This window comes from Pongo abelii, chromosome 15 (assembly GCF_028885655.2).
Source record: "Pongo abelii isolate AG06213 chromosome 15, NHGRI_mPonAbe1-v2.0_pri, whole genome shotgun sequence".
Classification (NCBI taxonomy): domain Eukaryota; kingdom Metazoa; phylum Chordata; class Mammalia; order Primates; family Hominidae; genus Pongo; species Pongo abelii.
Genome location: NC_072000.2, coordinates 56457853 through 56475099, shown reverse-complemented (window position 1 = coordinate 56475099; position 17247 = coordinate 56457853). Strand labels below are relative to the sequence as shown.

Below are 17247 nucleotides of genomic sequence, written 5' to 3'. Positions count from 1 at the left end.
ACTGTAGGCTGTTGTAACAATGGTAAACATTTGTGTATCTAAACATAGAAAAGGTACAGTAAAAACATGGTATAATCTTATGGGACCACCATCTTACGTGTACTCCATTGTTGACTGAAACATCATGTGATGCATGACTGTATAATAGTGGATTCAAGGGCACAACAAATGTAACCTGTGTTACCTGATTTTAGTTGTTTGCTTTCATATTAAACATAGCTAGAATTTGTACTTTTCTACATTTCTGAAGTGACTCAAGGAGCACTTTTATTAGCTATAGATGCTAAATGAATATCCTGTTAGGTTTTTTGTCTTGATGATCTAAAGGACATTACATTTTGGGCTCAACTAAATGACTGCAGTCTTTATTAAGTCTTTTTGTGGTCTTGTTTCTGTCCTTTCCTCCTGTTAAAATTATAGGTTATAAATAATCAAATCATTGAGTTGATATGTTCATGATATATGTTTCTAAATTACTTATTAAAGTAACATTTATGTTATTAATGACATGTTATTAAGTAATTCCTTTAGCATATACATAGTGTAGTATTTTTGGAATTACTATAAGCCTTTATTTGGCTTTTTCAGGTAATACAGAAAGGATAAAGAAGAAAATTATAATCAACCGTAACTTTTCTACCCAAGTTTATGTTAGGAAACACATTTCCCCAAACCTAAATTCCGTATGTATCTATGTGCCTTTTTATATTAATGGTATTTCCATCAGGTACTATAGATACGCATTTTAATTTTTAACATCTGCATAATATTGTTTACTAATGTACCAAAATTTATTTAGCCCATTTCCTCTTGATGGTCATTTAAGCTGTCTTTAGTTTTCGTTTTATTTATAATTCAGGGAACTTCGTTTTAGGTAATCTTTGGGTGTATCTATGATTATGGATTTAGGTTAAATTTCTAGAATTTGAATTGGTTGTCCAAAGAGTAGGCCCACTTTTGAGGCTTCTGATAATTTTTGTATTTCCTGACAGAAGATTTGTATCATTTTACTCTTTTTATCTTGGCATATCTAGTGGATAAAAATTGGTCTCTAATTTTTTTAAAGATTATATTCATTAAACCTTAGAAACGTATGAGAAACTTAGTATCAAAATCTGTTTACAGTAACAACAAATGTAATATGCATTGTGACAGTGTTTGTTTCCAATGTTTTTATTTGTGGTGTTCAACTTAATACTGAACAGCTATAATAAAGATTAAATAGGCTTTAGAGAGACTTTAGTGCCTTCATCTGGATGAGGAAAGAGAGTTGATGACCAGAGGGTGAAGATTTTTTATTATGGTATGAAGTTTTTATTTTAATGAACCTGATGACAAATTGGTTGACACTCAGTATTAACCATTACACCTACCTTGTGTTTTTAGCTTGTTTAATTTCGAACCAATAAGTTTTCTTATTGTCATACATTAAATTTTTTATTTATTATAGCAGTCTGTATACTTACCTGTCTTCTCTTCTAAAGTATGAACTCTTTGAAGGCAAGGAAAGGATCTTATTTCTTTATAGATTCAGCACCCAGCATAACATCTTGAACTTTGTCCTCAATAAATGTTTGAATTGAGCAGTGGTAACTCTGTCTCACCTAATGTTTCTGCTTGTTCAATAAAAGATCTGTCAATATTTAGGAGAGGGATCTAACTCAACTAGAAGATTAAAGGATGAAAGCTAACACAAGAAGACAGCATAGGGGAATTTGGAGAAAAAGTGATCTAAGATTTAAACCATGAAAGCGGAAGGTGTAAGAAGGAGATTTTGAGTGTGAAAGAGAGATAATTAGAAGAAAAATGAGAATGGGCAAATGCAAGCTGCTTTGAGAACTGAATAGGGAAAGTTATATGCCAGAATTTGGCACTTCAGGATGAACTAGGACTATATTTAGAGGTGGTTGACACCATTAAAAACAAGTTCATCTGAATTTGTAGTGTGATCTAAAGGGGAAACTGGTGAGCAGAATGCCTGGATTATAGCATCACTCCTTCCCCCGCTTAGCTGTGGTGACTTAAGCAAGTTAGTCTCTGTGTTGGCTTCCCCATATGTCAGCTGGGGGTTATCTATCTGATACGGGATGATATATCTAGCTTGCAGGTGTGTCCAGAGGATGAAATAATGGACGTGGAACTAAAAATGGAAAATGGTAGAAGGTTTTATTATTCTATGTCATTGCTATTTTTAATCCTAAATATATTAGCATTGTTGTTGCACTTTCCAATTCTTGTTACTGACAGCTTAGACAAATTGTCTTCTACAAATACATTTTAAAATGGTTATTCTCTTTTATTTTTTTTCTTTCAATTCCCTCATTTCACAGATTTAAAAACTGGGGTACAGAGTGCTTTGCTCAAAGTTTTATTACTGTGACAATTCCATGAATCCAGAACCTGGGATTCTGACTTGTAATCAAGTGACTGTTTAAGTCTGCCCCATTACAGAAAGGTGTGAAAGAATAGAAAGAGAGAGAGGATAGACAGTCATTACTGCTAATATTAATATAATAGAATTTTAGGCCCTTCCTTGAGTTGGAGGTGAGTGGAGAAAGGAAGTATTTCTAAGATAAAAAAGAGTGCAGTGGCCAAGAGAAAGCTTCCTCTTTGTCCTCTGAAGGTTCCATGAAAATAACTGAAAAAAGGCAGATTAATAGGAGAAAGGCATACAAAATTTTATTTTAATGTGCATAGCATGGGTGAATTGCAGGGGAATGATTACCCCCTTATCTTGTTTTTGTTTTGTTTTTTTGGCTTTTTTTTGAGAGTCTCACTCTGTTGCCCAGGCTGAAGTGCTGTGGAACAATCTTGGCTCACTGCAACCTCCATCTCCTGGGTTCAAGCGATTGTCCTGCCTCACCCTCCAGAGTAGCTGGAATTACAGGCGGGCACCACCATACCCAGCTAATTTTTGTACTTTTAGTAGAGACAGGGTTTTGCCATGTTGGTGAGGCTGGTCTCGAACTCTTGACCTCAGGCGATCTGCCTGCGTCGGCCTCCCAAAGTGCTGGGATTACAGGCGTGAGCCATCACTCCCAGCCTCCTATCTTTTAATTAGTAATAAAAATGATAAAAGGATTAGATTTCTAATTTCATATTAAATTCTTTCAGTTATTTTAAACTCAAAAGAAATAAGACTGGTGTTTGGATTTGTTTTAGCATATTTTTGGTTATTTTCATTATGATTTTAACCATAATATTGGTGAAAGTAAAATTTTATATTTATTAAGTAATGATAGATGTTAAAGAAAATACTTTTTCAGCTTACAGTTTTCTTCAAAATTGTTATGTTAGAGGAAAAAATATAATAATTGTCATGTGTATATTGGTTAGTCTGGTCCAGACTTTAGCATAATAAATTATTAGAAGTGTTACATCTTGTAAAACAGGGGACTCCTTTAAATTAATTTATTCTCAAATTCTGTGTAGTTTTATTTTGAAAATAACTCATTCAGATGAGGTGGGATTGAATAAGAAGATTGAGATTCATAGTTATTAATATAGTAAAATCTCTACTTAAGTGAAAATGTGTTTGAATTACATTTTACAAACTAAAATTGACTGAGTGATTTGAATGTCTTGTGTTGTATGCGTTATCATCCCCAGTGCATTTTTTATTGTTGTTATTCCTTCTTTTTGACAGCCGGAAATCACTGTGGAAAATCTTCCCAGTTATTTCAGACTTCAGAAACCATTATTGATTTTGTTCAGTGATGGCAGTGTAAATCCTCAATATAAAAAAGCAATATTGACACTGGTAAAGCAGAAATACTTGGATTCATTTACTCCTTGCTGGTTAAATCTGTAAGTATGTTTTTATTTTTTAATATGTAAGAGGTAAAGAAAGTAATAATTATTACATTTTCATTAGGAAACAAAACTCTCTAACTCTTTGGAGTTAATTTTATGGAACCAAATATGTCATCATGATATTTTAGTAACAAAACTCCCCCAAACAAGGTCCAAGATGACCTTATTTTAGATTAAATTTTATTCTACAGTAAATTTTTAAAAGCAATAATTGTTCTGCTTTTTAAAAGGAATTGATGCCCATTGAGAAAAATTTGGCAAATACAGAATAGTAAACATTGTGATTTTTGGCCTTTTCCTTCAGTTCCTTTTTCTGTACTTCTATATTTTTAAAGTTCAGACAGATTTCAGTGCATTCATCAGCAATATTTCCTAGTATGTTTTCTAGATGTATGGATTGTGTTACATTTAATGTCTGTGAACAAAATTCACAAATAATATACTGCCACTTGTTCAGATTCATCAGATGAAAGACATATTTTATTCTTTAAACTCATTTGAAAAATAACAGAAATGGGGCAGTGTACATTTTTGCTGTGAAGAGTTTAACAGTGCATTCTACTGCTTGAGGCAACGTTTTCCCAGGCAATTATCATTATAGGTATCTAAGAATAAAATAGTATTTTTTTTTCTTTTATTATTATTATTATTATTATACTTTAGGTTTTATGGTACATGTGCGCAATGTGCAGGTAAGTTACATATGTATACATGTGCCATGCTGGTGCACTGCACCCACCAACTCGTCATCTAGCATTAGGTATATCTCCCAATGCTATCCCTCCCCCATCCCCCCACCCCACAACAGTCCCCGAAGTGTGATGTTCCCCTTCCTGTGTCCATGTGTTCTCATTGTTCAATTCTCAATAAAATAGTATTTTATAAAATGTAGAAAGTGTTACATTAGGAAAACTAAGTATCTTTAACTTAGAGTTTCCTTGTATGAGCATAATTATTTCTACTTCTTTAATTTGAAATTAATGCCTTTTTTCCTGAGAAAAGGCACAATTTTATGGAAAAGAAGTATTTATAAAAATAAGTATCTTGTTATCTTCTAGTCATGTAATCATTTAATTTTTGAGCTGATATATGATCAGATACTTGGCCAAATGTTGGAAGGAAACTATTGGTTGTGTCAAGCCTAAATTGACAAGCCTTTGGGCTATGCCTGCTTTTCATTAAAATTGTCATTGGCTGCTGCTTTTCTCCTAAGTGAAACAAAGTGCCCCATGTTAAAAAGAAACTTTTAAAGAATCCGGTTACTAATAACATGTCATAGACCTCTTGGTTTTTAGGACATCTTTTCATAAAGTGAACTTACTGGCATGATACTACTTAAAAGTTTAATGTTCTACAAATTACTATTTTCATTATTTTGTTGTAGAAAGAAACATTAATATGTTCAATTATTCTCTTTTGCAGAAAGAATACTCCAGTGGGGAGAGGAATCTTGCGGGCATATTTTGATCCTCTGCCTCCCCTTCCTCTACTTGTTTTGGTGAATCTGCATTCAGGTGGCCAAGTATTTGCATTTCCTTCAGACCAGGCTATAATTGAAGAAAACCTTGTATTGTGGCTGAAGAAATTAGAAGCAGGACTAGAAAATCATATCAGTAAGTTTTCTGTTTTGTTTAATACATGTAGTTCTGCATTTTGTTCCATAAATGTTAAACTCTAAATATAGCTAAAGAATGGTAGGATGAGTTATTAAAATGCTGGTAGCATCATCCATGTGGACAGTCTCTGACTGGGAGGCCAAAGGTGCAAGGCCTCAGTCAGTGATAGGCTCCCCTATGAAGGCCTGTTTCTTGAATTTTAATTCATTGAGTCCATGTTACTTGTATAGATCACCAGTGTATTCAAACATATGATTTTGGTAATTTATGCCATTAAAAAAGTTGTTACAGTGGGAACTTTGGCCTACCAAAGCATAAGTATTTCATCTATTTTTATAAAATTTAAAATTGTAGATTTCAGAAGATATTTCTTGTGCAGCTTTTTCCATGTGCACGCCAGCTTGTTTTCTTTTTATAACTGTAAGCAAATATGTGGTTTTATAGAAAATGAGGATATTTTACAAATAGTGCATTATTGTTATATAAAATTCTGGTTCTAAGTACAGGCATACCTCAGAGATATTGTGGGTTCAGTATGAGACCACCACAATAAAGCAAATATTGAAATAAAGCAAATCATACAAATTTTTTGGTTTCTAAGTATATATAAAAGTTATGTTTACACTATAGTGTAGTCTATTAAATATGCAATAGCATTATGTCTAAAAAATGTTTTTACCTTAATTTTAAAATATTGCTAAAAAATGCCAACAATTATCTGAGCTTTCAAGGAATTGTAACCTTTTGGCTGATGAAGGAGGGTCTTGTCTCTGTGTTGATGGCTGCTAACTGACGGGGTAGTTGCTGAAGTGCTGAAGTTTGGGCTGTGGCAATTTCTTACAATAAGACAACAATGAAGTTTGCAGCATTGATTGACCTTTCTTTTCACAAAAGATTTCTCTGTAGTATATGATGCTGTTTGATAGTATTTTATTCACAGTAGAACTTCTTTCAAAATTGGAATCAATCCTTTGAAACCCTGCTGCTGCTTTATCAACTAAGTTTATGGAATATTCTAAATCCATTGCTGTCATTTCAACAATGTTCATAGCATTTTCACCAGTAGTTTCCAACTCAAGAAACCGCTTTCCTTGCTTGTTCATGAGAAGCATCCGTTCAAGATTCATCATAAGATTGCAGCAATTTAGTTTCACCTTCAGGCACCACTTCTAATTCTAGTTCTCTTGCTATTTATACCCCATCTGCAGCTACTTTCTCCACTGAAGTCTTGAGCCCCACAAAGTGTACAAGGCTTCCTTTTCCTCTGCATCCTTGTCAGCATTTGTTATTGCTTTTGTTTGAGATAAAAGCCATTTTAACTGGGGTGAGGTGATATCTCATTGTAGGTTTGATTTGCTTTTCTCTGATGATCAGAGAAATATCTGTTTTCATAGACCTATTTTCCATTTGAATGTCTTCTTTTCAGTAGTGTCTATTCAGATCTTTTGCCAATTTTTAAATCAGATTATTAGTTTTTTTTTTTCCCATAGTAGTTTGAGCTCCTTATATTCTCTGGCTATTAATCCCTTGTCAGACAGGTAGTTTGCTAATATTTTATTCCATTCTGTGGGTTATCTCTTTACATTGTTGATTGTTTATTGTTTCCTTTGCTGTGAAGGTTTTTTTTTAACTTGATGTGATCCCATTTGTCCATTTTTGCTTTGGTTGCTTGTGCTTGTGGGGTATTTACAAATCTTTGCCCAGTCCAATGTCCTGGAGAGTTTCTATAATGTTTTTGTCTAATAATTTATTTTAGTAATTTAAGTTCTTACATTGAAGTCTTTAATATCTTTTGAGTTAAGAGTGAGATAAGGTCCAGTTTGTTTATTTTGTATCCTGCAACTTTACTAAATTGGTTGATTAGTTCTAACAGGTGTTTTTGTGGAGTCTTTAGGCGTTTTCTGTATATAAGATCATGCTACCTGCAAACAGGAATAATTTAACTTCCTTTCTGATTTGGACAGAGCCAGAATTTTGAACCACAAGAAAAGAGATCTTGGCCCAGAATCTATTATCCTGGCTTATAACATGCCATAATATCTACTTTTCTGAAAACATAGAAAAATTTATATTTGTAGTATGGATGTATATGTTAATTTATATTTGAGTCTTAACCATTTATACATCGTTGTGGCAACAATAGGCCTGTAGCTATAGTTTAAATAAGTAAACATGTAGCAACCTAGATTATTATAGTATATTGAACAAATAGTGTGAAATTTGATGTAACAAAAAATCTCCTAGGTACTATATAAGGATTTTATTAGATACTAGATGATCTATCCTAAAATAATATTTTGATACTGTTCCATGACAGAGTCCTGAAATAAGGTTTGTATGTGTGTGTATATATGTAAATATGTATGTATGTGTGTACGTATGTATATACACATACACTCTGGTATACAAATTCTCATTCAGTGTTATGTCAACCATCAGGTATAGTATGAATCTACCATTATGTATATTTGTATGTATTTCATCAGATACTTTAATTTATTTTAGGGTCAATCATTACACCAAACCCATCCTTCCTAAGTGGTCTGCTTCATTTCTGTCAAGTTAAGCAGTTTTAACAAACATATTATGCTTAAATATGGATGGTATTTTTATTGAAATATAATTAATATACCATAAAATTCACCCTTTTAGAGTATACAATTCAGTACTTTTTCATGAATTCTCAAGATCGTGCAACTACTACCATTGTTGAATTTCAGAACATTTTCATCACCCCAAAAAGAAACCCCATACCCATTAGCAGTCACTCTCAATTTTCTTCTCTATCCACCCTTTGGCACCCACTCATCTATTTTGTGGTTCTATGGATTTGCCTAATCTAGACATTTCATATAAATGGTATCATATAATATGTGGCTTCTTATGTCTGACTTCTTTCACTTATCATAAGGTTTTCAAGGATCAACCATGTTATAGCATGAACCAGTAGTTCATTCCTTTTTATGGATGAATAATATTCCACTGCAAGGATATGTAACATTTTGTTTATTCCTTAGTTGATGGACAGTTGGGTTGCCTTTACTTATGGCGATTATGAATAATGCTGCTATGAGCATACATGTATATGGTTTTGTGCCTGTCTTTATGCTAGTACTGCACTGTCTTGATTATTGTCGCTTTGTAGTAGATTTTAAAATTGGGAAATTTGATTACTCCAACTTCGTTTTTCATTTTCTTTTATTTCGTTATTTTTTTTGAGACAGGGTCTCACTCTGTCACCAAGGCTGGAGTGCAGGGGTGTGATCATCACACACTACAGCCCCGAACTCGTGGGCTCAAGGAACTCTCCTACCTCAGCCTTCCAAGTAGCTAGGACTACATGCATGCACCACCAAGCCTGGCTTCATTTTTTTGTTTTTGTCTTTGTTTTTGTTTTTGTAGAGACAGGGTCTCACTGTGTTGTCCAGGCTGGTCTTGAACTGTTGGCCTCAAGCAACCCTCCCTCCTCAGCCCCCTAAAGTGTTGGCATTAGAGGCATGAGCCACTGCACCTGGCCCTATTCTTTGTTTTCAAGACAATTTTGGCTATTCTGGGTTCCTTTAGATGGTATTTTTGTCTTAATTTTCTGAGGCAATTTATTGGTTTTAATATTTTCCTAGGAAATGGGACAGAATTAATTAAATTCAATATTTTGTTTAAGTGGATCTGGAAGGAGACCTTTCTGTAGTTATCACTCATCTTTGACTACTTCATTCTCACCACATGGTATAGGGATATTTTCAGCTGTAGCTCTTAAACTCCTCAGAAAGTCTGTGTTCACTTAACTGTCTGCGTTGCTATTTTATAGAATCAAATGAGTATTGTCATTTTGTAGCTGCAGTGACACAGAGTTCCCATGGACTGTAACTCAAGATTATGTGTAGCTACGGCTAGAATGTTTCTCAAACAGAATTACTTAAAAAAAAAAAAAAAAAAAAAGCAGACATGTTCAAAACATAGAAACCTGAGCTCCTGACCTAGCTTCCTTGATTACTATGTGGCTGTAGGCAAGTCATTCTTGGTTTCCTCCTCTACAACTATAAAATGAGTTTAATAGTTTCCACTCTGAATACATCACATAGTTATTAAAAAAATGTATGCAGAGGCACTTTGTAAAGTATAAACTCTAATGTATTATCATCACCTGTGTAAAGATCCTTTCCTGCAAGGAACATCCCTGAGGGCTTTGATTCTTCAGCACAAACCATTACCCAGAGGAAAGAATCAACGTTATACTTCTGAGTTTTCTGAGAGACTGGCGTGTCTTCTATTGCAATTTTGTTAATGTCTTTGCCAGCTCATTCTTTGCGGGTTTCCATCATTTCTGTGCATCACTGCTCCTATTCTTAAATTAATCCTGTAGCCTCTGCAGCAGGAAAAAGAAAACTGAACAGTCTCTGTGTATTGGATTCTGCCTTCTATGCTAGCAGGGCCTGCTCTCAGCATCTCTGGTAGATAGATCTTTGCCAACAGTGGTGTTCTGAGATGGGGTTGGGGTCGGATGAGTTGTAGGGACATTCTGGAAATAGCCTAAATCAGTAACATGGTGCCACTGGTGTCTGCCTCACCTTACTTATTGCATATCTTAATTTCTGTGAAACTGTGGCCACTGGCAATTCTTACTTGAGATTTACACTTAACTTTGGCCCAGTTCCCTGATCTTTGTATGCTTTGGTGTTCTCGTCTATAAAATTGTAAAGGTAAAATGAATAATGCATGTGTATAGTAAAGGCTGAATAAATGTTAATTAGTATTATTTATTGTCATTATTGATTTGATAAATAATGTATTTATTACCCATACATTATTACAGTTTTATTTGCAGTTGAAAACATTAAGATCTTTGTAGAGTTCCCTCAGCAAGTAATTAGCAAAATTGGGATGTTTCAGGCATTTTGTCATAGTCTCAGACTGCTAGGCTGCAGTGTTGACCTTAAAAAATAACTATTGTTAAATATAATATTTGCTACATGCTACACTTTAAACTGGACTCTTTGTTGTTGTTGAGACAGTGTCACACTCTCTCATCCAGGTTTGAGTGCAATGGTGTAATCACGGCTCATTGCAGCCTCAACCATCTGGGTTCAAGTGAACCTTCCGCCTCAACCTCCCGAGTAGCTGGAACTACAGGCACGTGCCACCATGCCCAGCTAATTTATTTTTATTTTTTGATTTTTTGTAGAGAAGGGCTACCACTATGTCGCCCAGGCTGGTCTTGAACTTCTGGGGCCAAGCTGTCCTCCCATCTTGGCTTCCCAAAGTGGTGGGATTACACATGTGAGGCACCATTCCCAGCCTAAACTGGACTCTTACAGATACTTTAATATACATTTATCTGCATATTGCAAACTACAAACAGTTATTCTTCTTACCTGTTCATTATGTTCAAGAAAATATGTCATCCGTTTGTCACTTTTGAACCTGCTAACCTGGCAACACCAATTTGAAACATCAGTTTCATGAGTAGCCTAAATTTATTGCCCTGCTGATGTACCAATTACCAGGATTTCATATAGTTGAGTATGAGTGAAGAAATTATATATCAATAAGCAAAGTACAGCTGTACTGCATGTGTACATATACAGATTTTTGTTTGAGCTTTACTCTAGGAAATTGCAATTTATATGTTTTTTCTAAGCTCTTAAAGATACTCAATTTATGAGAGATGCTCAAGTTTGTATCTTTCGAGCATTTATTATTATTTTTTAGCATGTAACAGTGCATAGATTCTTTCATTGGAATTTATTTTTAAAAGGTTTACTTTGTACATTTCCTTATATAGTTTATTTTTTAAAATAGTACCCTAAATGGGCCAACTAAATTCTGAAACTGTTTTGTAAACTGTCTAGTACATGGAAGAAAGTTAGCTAATTTATCTCTATGTTATCAGCCTTAATCAGTTTTCCTCTTTTAATAACCAATATTTTAAAATAATGTTAAGATTCATTGCCATGAAGCTCATCTAAGAGAAATTATTTAATCACTATGTATAGTACAGTTGATTCCACAGCAATTTTTAATTATTTCTTGTCTATAATTATTTTTGTAAAATGAACTTGTTTTCATAAAGTGCGTGGAAAAGATGTTAATCAAAAGCTTCAAGAACAGAAAATGCTTTAAAATGTAAGGAAACACTTGTATAAATAACTATATAATAAATAATTACATATGTTCCAAAATTTTTTTCTTGAATGATTTATAGAAATAGTTACATTTCTTTGGCAGTAGAGAGGGAAGCAGGCAACTTTTTCATTTAACGTTTTACATATGTGTATGTGATCTTGTTACACATATTTCTGTTTTTCAAAACCTCAACAAAGGTTAATTGGCATTGAGATTATGGACCTTTTCTCCCCTATTCATACTTATCTTTTTTAAAGAAAATAATAGCTTGTAAATGTAATCTAAAAATGAAAATGGCTAGTAGTGACAAATGTATCAAATTTCTTGTTGACAATGACAGTAAAAAAATTCCTAGCTTTGCTTAGATAAGTAAAACAAATAAAAGTTTCACTTCTACAAATATATTTTTCAAAATAAAACATTTTCTAGTATGTTGATGTGACGATTTATAGCTGTTAATCTTTAACCTTTGATTGTTTCTTCCTTCCAGCAATTTTACCTGCTCAGGAATGGAAACCTCCTCTTCCAGCTTATGATTTTCTAAGTATGATAGATGCCGCAACATCTCAACATGGCACTAGGAAAGTTCCCAAGTGTATGAAAGAAACAGATGTGCAGGAGAATGATAAGGAACAACATGAAGATAGATTGGCAGTCAGAAAAGAACCGATTGAAACTCTGAGAATAAAGCATTGGAATAGAAGTAATTGGTTTAAAGAAGCAGAAAAATCATTTAGGCATGATAAAGAGTTATGATGCTCAAAAGTGAACTAATTTTATAGGGCTGTGGTTTCCAAAAATTTTTTGGTATGATAGACTTAATTTATTTCCTTAAAGAATAATACTAAATCATTTCAAGTTTGCAGACTAGTGCCATCCAATAGAATTATAATATAAGTCACATGTTTTATTGAAAATTTTCTAGTAACTACAGTAAACAAAGTAAAAGTGAGCAGGGCAAAATAATTTTGATATTACTTTTCACCCAGTAGTATACCCAAAATAGCTAAATATAAAAATTATTAATGAGATATTTTACATCCTTTTTCGTACCAAGTCTTCAAAATGCAGTACATATTATATACTTACTGCATTTCTTACTTCCGAGTAGCCATATTTCAAGTGTTCATTGCTACATGTGGCCTGTGACTACTGTATTGGACAGTTCGGTACTAGACAAAAACTAGCATAATTAACTTAGTTCTAGCCATGATTTATATTTGGATTAAAATTAAAATATAACTCTAATCACAGTTAACTCCACAGTGCATTCATGCAGCTGGCAGTTATATTTGTTTTGTTGTAGTCATGATATTAAAAGCAGCGTTTGTCAACCTCAGGGGATATTTAGCAATTGTTGGGAGACATTTTTGATGTCATGACTAGGGCAGTTATTGACATTTAGTGAGTAGAGGCCAGGGATGCTGCTAAATAACCTGCATTGGACAGCGCCCCACAACAAAGAATTATCCTGCCCAAAATGTTAGTAGTGCCAAGGCTGAGTAACCTTGTGTTAGAAGTAACCTGTGGCAGACTAGGTTTCCAGAATTTCCTGGTTCTGCTCAAGTATCATGTTTGAAAAAATTTTGGCTATTAAAGATATGTATTAGATGGTCTTATCCTGATTATTACCTGGATACAACTTGATCTTTTCTAATATTTTCAGAAAGTGATGGGATAACCCTAGAAGAGGACTCAGAATGATATTTATATTTTAAGTGAGTCTTAAAACCTCCTCTTATTTCTAAAAGTTATATGGCTAAATTTCAGATTGAACAGGAATTCAGCATTCTGCCATCTCCTCATGGAAAGAGAGGCTCCCTCATCTGAAGCGTCTCTGAAATCTACCCTTGCAAGCTTCAGACAAATCAGTTGGTCTCCCTGAGCCACACGGCCTCATCTGTGAGGGAGGGAAAGATTAGCCAAAGAGTTAATTTTCATTCCAAATCACTTAGCTGTTAGACTGATCTGTTTGTAGCAGTTGTTTGTCTCATTTTTGCTCTGTGCATTTTTTGAGACATTTGTTGAGAATATTCTATTTGGTGCTCTACTGTATTTTTCCTTTTAATATCTACTTGATATCTTGTTCTTTAAATTTTCTTCACGTATGGTTTGCCTGATACAACTGATTTTTATAACTGAAATTTAAGGAATCAAACAGCTAAAACTCAATAAGTGCATATATTTCCTTATAACATAGACCCGTTGCTACTCTCAGCACCCTCTCCTCAATTTTTTTTTCTGTAGCATGTGATGCCTGATTAAACTCATTTTCATTTGCTTTTATTTCTAATATGGGAACAATGAGAGTGAACTCTAAATATAAGTTGTAGTAATAAAACATCATTAGCCTAATTATTAGAAAATGCTAAGTAAGTACCAGCACATAGAAACATGAAATTGCTTAGTCATTGTACCTTTGTCAGCAATTTTGACAGTCATTAATGTTTGTCATAATTTTAAATAAAGTATCTGGGTTTCAGAATACCTTCACAAGCCTTCTTTAGTCTCCTCTGTGCCCTCTCTTGGACCACTCTCCCTCTATCAGTTGGGTTTCTTTGGTTACAAGCAACAGAAATTCAAGTTTGGCTCACTTAAGCAAATTGAGAATATTGGATAATTCAGAGAAGAAAAAGTAAACTAGGCTTTGAAAGGATAGGAACTAAGTCTGTTCTGTGTAACAGGAACTAACAGCTCAGTGAAGAATCGGTTCCAACCGATTTACTATCTTTTGTGACTCAGGGAGTCCTGGGAAAGTTGGTTAGGGGACCACTAGGCACTTTAATTGACAGTCCTAACAGTACTTTATTTATTTATTTATTTATTTTTTTGAGATGGAGTCTTGCTGGGTCACCCAGGCTGGAGTGCAGTGGCATGCGATCTCGGCTCACTGCAGGCTCTGCCCTCCGGGTTCACGTCATTCTCCTGCCTCAGCCTCCTGAGTAGCTGGGACTACAGGCGCCCGCCACCTCGCCTGGCTAATTTTTTCTATTTTTAGTAGAGATGGGGTTTCACCGTGGTAGCCAGGATGGTCTCGATCTCCTGACCTTGTGATCCGCCCGCCTCGGCCTCCCAAAGTGCTGGGATTACAGGCGTGAGCCACTGCGCCCGGCCCTAACAGTACTTTCAAATGCAGAAGGGGTGAATCTCACAAAAGAAATCCAAATTCTGTTTACCAGAAAAAGAGAATGAATGCAGAGGAGGAAAAACAATGAAGAAATAGAAAACCCATGAATCCTCAAGACACTGCTTGCTGTTCTTCTACCATCCTCTGTATCCTTTTCAGGTCTTTCTGCTACCTCTTACCCATTTTTGAGAGCTCCAAAAGCCCTCTCTCTACCCTGAGTGGTTATAGCTTTCCTGTTTATTCTCCTGGTCCTCTAGTAGGGTTGGTCGCCAGTGCATATTTACATTTTGTATAACATTTCATCTCTCATGAGTCATATTATTTCACCCTGTCCTGCCTCACCTGTGCTAGAATGTAAATATCCTTGGTCCATTGTTTCCAGCCCTTGTGATGAAATATTTCACGAGCTGTTTTTCAAATTCCTAGAGTTCCTCACTTATGCCTATGCTTCTTTAAAAAGTAGTTAAAAATGTGTAAGGTGAACAATAAGAGTTTGCAAATCAGTGTCTATTTCAGTAATAAAAAGTAATTGGGTAGATACACCTTAGGATTTTCACTTCCACCTAAGATGTAGAAAACTGCAAGAGAATGTTACTCCTATCCTAACAACAAAAATTTATCAGTTTTCTTATATCCTTCAGAGAAAGTAGCCAAAGGAACTGAATTTCAAAGAGTGACAAGTCCCCTTCAAAGAGAAACAAGATATGTGAACTGTTTTGCCTTTATCAGAGAATAGGAGGCTGCCATTAAAGCAAGTGAGAATAAATTATAAAGAATTTAGAAGCACTCCTTGCAAGTTAGTTTGCCTCAGATTCCTGAATTGGAAACAAAGGACTTTATTACACCAGTAGCATTAGTCAGAGTGTCAGCATCCCCACAGTGTTATCAGAAGAGGCCCAGGTGATACCTGCACACAGAGTGGATTGCATAACAGAAGGAACCCTGAGTTTAGGGAGCCCTAATATGTTATAATGGATATTTAGCATGCATGCCCTTTGCTCTGGAGGAATAGATCTTTATTATGCTGGACAGTAATCAAACTTGTCCTTCTAGAGGGAGATACTGTCTAGGGAGATGATATCTCTATCGGTCTTTCCAGGCTGTTCTTTATATAAATATCCTTGAAAAGGTAGTCCAGAAGAAAGGCAGGCAGTACCTTTCCATGCAATCATGCAGAAATGTGAGAGACCTATGGAGAATTGTCTACTGACAGAAATCATTAAATGTTAAGGAATTCTTTAAAGGCCAACTGTGTAATCGATATCAGCTTAAAATAGGTCCCCTGACATGACAGAGGTTTACAATCACTTTCCACAAGCCTCCACTGCATGCTAATGAGAAAGACTGGGGCAAGAGACTGGTGAGAAGAGACCCCTCAGTGACACAGGCATGCATGAAATGATGGGCTGACAGGCGTGAAACACTGCCCACTTCCTCAGACCTTTCTCTTGTACAAAGCAAAGCCACTGGGGGAGAGATGGCAAACGTTCCTGCCCTAATGGCCCAGGCAGAGATCCACTGCTCTTGAAGGACATGTAAAAGCAGAAATCTTTTGCCCTTGAGAAAGGCAGAAAATCTTGTGGGCCCAGGATCCTGTGCCAATACCAAGCAGAGATCCACTCTTACTGGAAGTACAGAAAATCTCTCCTGTTCAAGAATTCCCCAAACTGATAAGTATATAATTCAAATTGCAATAATGCAATGAAGATGTAGAAGGAAGTGATAGAGAATGATTATTATTAGAGGACCACCTACTTAAGTACAGTGGTGAGGTGAGTCCTCCATAATGAGGTGATATTTGAGCTAAGACTTAAAAGGATGAGTTAGCCACCCTAGATGAGAATAAAGAGCATTCTGGATACAGGAATAGCATCTGGAAGACTCCGGAAAGATTTTGGCTTATTTGAAGAATGGAATAGAACCAATATGGCTGGAGTCTAATGGGCAAGGGGGGCAATAAAGAGATAAGGCTGGAGAGCTAGGAAGAGGCAGCATTATGCAGGGTTTTGGAAGACATGGATGGTAAGGAATTTATTTCAAGCACACCAAGAAGCAGGGGAGAAATATGATGGGATGCAAAACCTCAGAAGAATATTCTGGTTGCCACAAGGAGTGGTCATGGAGAGTTGAGGATGGATTTGAGCTGTATTTTGGAGGTTTGACCTATAGACCTTGCTGATGGATTGGATCTAGGTTTTGAGGGAGAAGGAAGAACTACAAATGACTCAAGTTTCTGATATTAGTAACTGAAAGAATGTGGTGCTATTTACTGAAATGAGGAATAGAGAAGCTGGGGTGGTGTTGGGGGTGGACAGAAAATCAAAAGTTTTATTTTGTCTACATTAAGAGTGAAAAACCTATTTGATTTCAAGTTGACAGTTGGATACTTCAGTATGGAGCTCAGTGGAGAGCTTTTCTTCATTGATTCGACAAATATTGTTTATTGTCTGCCAGGCACTGTTTTTGGCAATGAGAATAAAATAGCCCCTTTCTTCATGGAACTTACATTCTAGTGCAGGTGAGATGGAAAATAAGTAAATATACAGTTGATACACAGATGATAATGGC

The 17247-nt window shown here is 35.2% G+C and overlaps 1 protein-coding gene across 6 annotated transcripts in view; it reads left to right on the top strand.

Annotated features, from left to right (window-relative positions):
• The window catches only part of TXNDC16 (thioredoxin domain containing 16), a 460012-nt gene that overhangs the window by 112468 nt on the left and 330297 nt on the right, over positions 1-17247 (top strand). For 5 of the 6 annotated variants that reach the window (XM_054530668.2, XM_063715845.1, XM_054530667.2 and 2 more), the window contains 3 exons: positions 3647-3807; positions 5236-5426; positions 12043-14048. In XM_054530668.2, the coding sequence (XP_054386643.2) occupies positions 3647-3807; positions 5236-5426; positions 12043-12308 (618 nt within the window). In that variant the 3' untranslated portion in view covers positions 12309-14048. Of the gene's footprint in view, positions 1-3646; positions 3808-5235; positions 5427-12042; positions 14049-17247 lie in introns of those variants that run through there. The other variant, XR_010137039.1, reaches the window with a different exon arrangement.